At 38.3% G+C, this 6,757-nt stretch overlaps 1 protein-coding gene across 2 annotated transcripts in view; it reads left to right on the top strand.

The window, feature by feature from the left end:
- The window catches only part of LOC123085803 (ATP-dependent DNA helicase MER3 homolog), a 9,295-nt gene extending 2,861 nt beyond the window's left edge, over nt 1-6,434 (top strand). Inside the window, exons 9-27 of one of the 2 annotated variants that reach the window (XM_044507513.1) lie at nt 117-138; nt 233-445; nt 561-717; nt 802-853; nt 1,330-1,401; nt 1,503-1,552; nt 1,670-1,787; nt 1,867-1,930; nt 2,011-2,094; nt 2,674-2,799; nt 2,883-3,079; nt 3,158-3,346; nt 3,433-3,681; nt 3,756-3,805; nt 3,927-3,944; nt 4,357-4,439; nt 4,535-4,814; nt 5,119-5,162; nt 5,270-6,434. In XM_044507513.1, coding sequence (XP_044363448.1) covers nt 117-138; nt 233-445; nt 561-717; nt 802-853; nt 1,330-1,401; nt 1,503-1,552; nt 1,670-1,787; nt 1,867-1,930; nt 2,011-2,094; nt 2,674-2,799; nt 2,883-3,079; nt 3,158-3,346; nt 3,433-3,681; nt 3,756-3,805; nt 3,927-3,944; nt 4,357-4,439; nt 4,535-4,814; nt 5,119-5,162; nt 5,270-6,252 — 3,051 coding nt within the window. In that variant the 3' untranslated portion in view covers nt 6,253-6,434. The remainder of the gene's footprint in view (nt 1-116; nt 139-232; nt 446-560; nt 718-801; nt 854-1,329; nt 1,402-1,502; nt 1,553-1,669; nt 1,788-1,866; nt 1,931-2,010; nt 2,095-2,673; nt 2,800-2,882; nt 3,080-3,157; nt 3,347-3,432; nt 3,682-3,755; nt 3,806-3,926; nt 3,945-4,356; nt 4,440-4,534; nt 4,815-5,118; nt 5,163-5,269) is intronic. The other variant, XM_044507514.1, reaches the window with a different exon arrangement.
- The last annotated feature ends 323 nt before the right edge of the window (nt 6,435-6,757 follow it).

Genomic DNA, 6,757 nt, shown 5'->3' with positions numbered 1-6,757 from the left:
GGGTGTTAAGGAGTATTCAGATATATTCTGTGCACAACATTTTCTTCTGAATAATGTTGGACACTGTATTGAATCAAAAAATTTAACTTAATTTTCTTTGTTTTTTCAACTTTCAGAGGCTACAAAGTTTCATATTCGGTAAGTCATATCTCCCCATCTGTCAATTACACTGCGCATAAGTTACATTATTGAAATTGAAGTGATCAAAATAGAAAGCGAATATTGAATACAGATATACTGATGCAACACTCAAGAGGGAAGTCTGCACTTGTTTTCTGTTCTACAAGAAAAGGTGCACAAGAAGCAGCACAGTGCCTCTCACAAACTGCGGGGTCTCTTGGCTATTCAAATCCATTCATGAAATCTATGCAGCAGTATGAACATCTACGAGAGGCTTCCTTAACCTGTAGTGACAAGCAGCTGCAGTCTTGTATCGTATATGGAGGTCATGTTGAATCTTGTTCTCTGCGCACCCATGACCTTCCTAATTTTGTTATCTGGACACTCACGTTAGGTGTTGCCTAAATTTACACTGACGTTGTCGTATTTCCAAATTTCAGTTGGTTTTCATAATGGTGGTCTTTGCTTAAAGGATAGGAGTCTTGTTGAGGGTCTTTTCCTGAAGGGTGATCTTCAAATTCTATGCACGACAAATACTTTGGCACATGGCATCAACTTACCTGCACATACAGTAGTGATAAAGTCGACACAATTTTTGTGAGAACCATTTTTCTAATATGACAGCATTCTACCTACCCTCTGTTCTTTTATGATATTTTCTGATTTTCATACATTTTGTAGCAACAAAGAGAAGGGCTCGTATGTAGAATATGACAGATCCATGGTGCTTCAGGTGTGCTATTAAGTCTCAGTTGCTCCTGCAAAATAGCATTGTAATAAACAAAGGATATGCACCGCCAGGCATTTATTTGCTATGTATTTTTTTTCTTCTAGCCTTAATGATATGCCTGTTGCTTAAGGTGTTTTTACTTGCTTACCTGATTACAAATGAATATAAATTTAAAAGACAAGTTAATAAATTTAGCTCAGGCCTCATTAATATCCATATATTATTATATGTTAACTTTCCTTTGAATAACATAAGTTGGTTCTTGCTTGTTGCTGCAAATGATTGGATATGCTAAATTATTTTTCATGCATGCAAGTTGATTTGGTTATCCTGTAATGCGTTATTATATTTAGTTAAAATTAACATGTATTTGACTCAGCGGTCAAAGTTATTTTACATTTTGTATTTCAAATAGGAAACAGTGTATGTGATAATGCCCTTGCTTCTGACAGAGCCTCTTTTTTTTTGGTCATTCACAGATGTGTGGAAGGGCTGGCCGTCCACCATTTGATGATACTGGAACAGTTGTAATTATGACAAGAAGAGAGACAGTAATTTTCCTCTGTTTTCCTCTCTTGTTAATTCTGAAATACCCTTGACAGGAAAATGCTTCCTGGTTTTTGGTCTAACCTGTCATAAATTTGTCTCATAGGTCCATCTATATGAGAACCTTCTCAGTGGATGTGAAATGGTGGAGTCTCAGTAAGTTCTTTTATGTTCAGTTGAAAAGTTCTTACGTGATATTTTAACTGAAACTTAACTCTGTCATGCCTGGTACTTCATTTGAAACTCCTGACTGATTATAGATACCATGACCAGGTTGCTGCCATGCGCAGTGGAGCATTTAAATGCAGAGATTGTTCAGCTGACAGTGTCTGACATAACTTTGGCAATTGAATGGCTCAAGTGCTCATATTTGTACATCAGGATAAAAAAGGCATGAACGTACTACTCTTGATCTTTATATCTCTTTCGTTTAAATGTATGCTCTAATTCATGTCAAAATAAATTATTAGAACCCTGAGCACTACGGAATTAAGAGAGGGATTCCTCGTGATCTCCTTGAGAAACAAATGAGAGGTATCTTTTGTGTACTTTGTTGACTTAACGGTTCTCTCATGAATTCATGAAATAATTATCTTTATGGATTGAATTTACAGATATATGTGTTGAGAAGATCCACGAGTTGGGTGAGTATGGGCTAATTTGGACAGATGGAGATGGTTTCAGTCTAAAACCATTAGGTAAACTTTCCATATTGCAAGAAAATTACAATCGAATGACATCATATGCCACAGCTTTCATTATAAAAGCATAAGCTTAAGTGTTTCACCAATTTTTCCAAATCCCTTCTATGTCTGATGTTTGGCCAAGTGGGCTATAATCTTGTATCCCTTCTAATACTAACATTATTGCTTTACTATTTCTGCAATTTATTTTTTGGAAAACATGGAACTATTATCAGTAATATACTAATATCCACATTTCTATGTCTATATATTAAAGAATGATTATTTCTGTATTTTCACCTCTTTGCAATACCCACATTATACTGGAGTTCTTATGGGATAAGTTTATTATACGAAGTTGTATTAGAAAAGGTATCAGGTACTCAGAGAAATATCAGAGGGTTGGGCATGCATTGTCAAATCTTATAACTCTGCTATTAATTTTCTGGTGGTCCTGAATTCATTTGTCGTCACATATTGTACTTCATTGCTATTTAGAAGTTACAGTGTTCCAGTCAGTTGCATCAGCTGCATATGTATCTGTATTTCATCTGCACATCAAATAACGCTTTTGGTATGTATCTTTCTACTCAGAACCTGGGAGGCTGATGACAAAATTCTATTTAAAGTTTGACACGATGAAGCTTATTGTGAAAGCTTCTGCATGTTGCAGTTTGGAAGATTTATTGCATATCATCTGCCACTCTGCAGAGATTTCTTGTAGGCAGCTCTATATATTTTGATTTTAATAAGTTAGTTTGTGTAGTGAATTAGTGATTTGATTTTTCTTCTGGAATTTCAAGGGATCCAATTACGTCGAAATGAGAAGAAAACTCTAAATGACATAAACTCAGATAAAGAGGGGAGGCTTCGATTCCATGTTGTCAGTGAGAATGGAAAAAAGAAGAAGCGTATCCAGACAAGAGAAGATAAAATATTTGTATTAGCGAATGACTGTTTAACTGGGGACCCCCTAATGCATGATTTATCCCTCAACCAGGTTGGTTGTTTATTTAACTTTAAACACATTTTAATATTATTTCCATTCCTTCTAATTTTTTTGGACTTCTGCATGCAGGAAACAAATTCAATATGCTCAAATGGATGTAGGATTGCCAAATGCATGAAAGAATATTTTATATACAAAAGGAGTTACAGATCTGCCATAAATTCTATGCTCCTTGCAAAATGCCTAGACCAAAAACTTTGGGAAAACAGTCTATTTTTACTCAAACAACTTCCTGGAATTGGAATTGTTACAGCAAAGGTTATTAATTTTGAACCATAATAATTTAGGCACTCTATATACAAAAACTGCATAATTAACTGGTGAGTTTACGACTGCTATCCCAGGCACTGAAGACTGCTGGAGTTGATTCCTTCGAGAGCCTGGCAACTGCTGATGCTAGAAAGCTGGAAAGTGCGACGGGACGAAATTATCCATTTGGAAATCAGATAAAGGAGTCCTTGTCGTCATTACCACCAAAAATTGACGTACAAATTGAGGATGCTGGAAACAGACAGGGGAAATCAACCATTACTGTAACACTAAGCCGGCAATCACAGGCAGTTCGATCCAGTAAACAGAACTATGTTGACATGGTACATCTTTTAGCTTATTTTTTTATCATCCAATACTGCTTAAACCTAAAAAATATTAAACTATTGTTTGTCAGATTGTGGGCTCAGAGGAAGATAATATGATCCTTTTTCATGAGAAAATAAGGTCAGTGGTTTTATTTTATAATCTTCGTGTGATGGTGTCCTTTATGGTCTTTTTTTTTCTCCTGATGGGTGGTTTTGTTTTATTTTGGTTATTCCTGCCATCATTCAACTCTTCCTTAAAGGGCTCGAGAGTTTTCCAGGTAATACTTCTGAAGTCCTGTTATTTCAGCAAACATTTGAACCATTGTTATCTAAGTAGACAAGCAAATGAACTCTAACTTTACTGCTATAAGTCGGTACATTGTCAAATGCTTTGTTGCTCCTTCAAGGAAGATATTCTTTTCGTTACATTTGTATTTTAAATAGATTATTCTAGCAGGTAGCAGAATCTGGTAGCAACCTCACCTTTTTGGTTAGACTATTACTTGTTCTGCTAAGCACCAAATAGCACCTCTGTTTGATACAGCAAACGAACATAGCACAGTGATAGCAAAGATGAATAAAATCGCTCAACCAGATACCAACGTTCAAGGATCTTGCTATACTCTCTAACACCCAAACCAAAGCTAAGTTGCTCCTAGTTACTCTCACTGGCTATTTTGTTAAATGCAGCCCATATTCTGTAAAACTTTTGGTGCCATGCCCCCAGAGTGCCAGGGTGACTCTGAAGGTAGATCTGATTTTTGAAGAACACGGTAATGTCTCCAACAGATAATTATTGTTTGACAAATAAAAGGTCATTTTACAATTTTATGCTGACATATATCGTGCATAAATTTTTATTTTGAAGTTGGTATTGATATCCACAAGAAGCATGTGGTCAGCAGGGAGGATGATTTTCATGTGACAAAAGCATATGGGACAGAAAAGCAAAAACCCTTGATCAGTCTTCCTGCTGATATTTGTTTGGTTAGCTCCAGGACAGCTGAAACAAGTCCAGCTCAACCTCATATTGGATGGAGCCCACTATCAAAAGAGGTTAACGTTATAGAAGACGATGATGGTGCCAACGTTCCAGACAAAGTTGACAATATGCCGGGAACGAGAACATTTAACAACTTGGCTTCACTGTAAGTTTTTAACCAACTATATGGACTCCTCCAAGAATTCTAGAATTGGCTTGCATTCATCAGTGTAGCTGAGAACAGAACATTTGCCTGATTGGCCATTAGTCTAGTGTTTAGTACAGAAAATATCCGCTAGGGTTCTTTAGAAGCAAATATTTGCAAGGTTGTCTTAGGTCACCAGAGAACTGCTATGGTTCACAGCTTTTGTTGAAACTTTGATCACATGTCAGATTTTGATCTTTCTTCCATGTTCTTTGAACATTCTCTGAGTATTAATTATTCTGAGGTGATATTTTGGTGACTACAGAGAGGTCCCCAGCTTTGACCTAATGCTTGAAGAAGATAATGGAGGTAACACGATGCTAGAAAACACCATACCTGCTTTGTTTCACTTGCACTCCAGTCAGCAAGATCTACTTTATTTACTTTTCTAAGCGAAATGTTTATGGCATTCCTAGATATGCAAGATGTGTCGTTTCCTGAACCAGCAAAAGCAGAATGCAGAAGTGCCACCAGCAACACAATTTTTGATCACATACGCAAGAAATCCAGAGATTTTCCAACACTGATGCTATCAAAGTCGATGGATGGCTCTTATGAACCTTTGATACTGAAGAAGATGAAGACATCGAGGGGCCAGTTTAACTTGGATCAGGGAATCCTGCATGCGAATGAGGTCACACCAATGGATTCTGAACATTCCGAGCTTAGAGTCTCTCCGACCAATACAGCCGAGAAGTGTTGGAGGATCCTGAGCAGAACTTCAGAGAAGAGCCGCTCTCTGTTTGCAGAGAAAGTTTACAGCCCATTTGAGAAGAGCAAGAGCCTGAATAGAATTCCAGATGAAAACTCTGTTCAATTTGCTGACAGAAGGGGCAGCCTGTCTGAGAAGAGCAAGAGCCTGAGCAGAATTCCAGACGAAAACTCTGTTCAATTTTCTGTCAGAACTGACAGCGTATCCGAGAAGACCAAGATCTTGTGGACAGCAGCTGATGAGAACTCTCATCAATTTGCAGGCAAAAGGGACAGCCCATCTGAGAAGAGCAAGATCCTGATGAGACCTCCAGATGACAGCACTCTTCAATTTGCAGGCAGAAGGGGCAGCCCATCCGAAAAGAGCAATGTCTTGAGCAGAACTCTTGATGAGAACAGTCTCCAGTTTGCAGCTAAAAGGGACAGCTCATCCGCGAAGAGCAATGTCTTGAGCAAAACTCCTGACGTGGACTCTGCTCAGTTTGCCGGTGGAAGGGACAACCCGCCGGAGAAGAACAAACTCTGTTCCAGCAACCTCTTCCCAGATTTCCAGGCTATGAGCCAAGCTCCAGCCGCAGTTCAGCCTCTCAGGATTCAAGACTACTGCAAGGATATATTGGCGAGCTCAAAGGGCAGTGGAACTGGAGAACCTTTCCTTGGTTTCAAGAGTGTCTTTTCCTTTCTCTGATCCTGTGAGTATCTTGTACAGGTCTGCTCAGTGTTGTGCTCGAAATATGGCACGGTGACCTGCCAGAGGCGTTAGCTAGACAATTTCTGATGATTAGTAGCGTATGTTCGAATACCTTCCGTGCTGTGTACAAATGGTATGTGGATATCATGCATATTAAACACAATGCGTTCAGTGCAATACGCTTCCCTGTTGTGTACAAATTTCCGTCTCTGAAAGGAAGTCATGCATGGGCATTAGAACTTGATGCTTAATTTTGCAAGGATACTCGTCATAAAACTGTGTTTTATGTTTATACCTGACTCTTCTGCAAACTTGACTCCTAATAATTTAAAGGATATAGCACCTTTAAATTATTGGGTGGACAAAACATATAAAATATAAACTACAGAAAAGAAAAAATGTGTGTGATGTCATCATGACATCAGCGCTACTGGGTCGGTCCGCGAACCAGCTGCCTACAAAGCGAAGCGACCTACTAGGTCGCACTATCTACGCGAGACAC

Source organism: Triticum aestivum, chromosome 4A (genome assembly GCF_018294505.1).
Source record: "Triticum aestivum cultivar Chinese Spring chromosome 4A, IWGSC CS RefSeq v2.1, whole genome shotgun sequence".
Taxonomy (NCBI): Eukaryota; Viridiplantae; Streptophyta; class Magnoliopsida; order Poales; family Poaceae; genus Triticum; species Triticum aestivum.
Note: the sequence above shows the minus strand (reverse complement) of the source record. Positions and strands in the feature narration are given on the sequence as shown.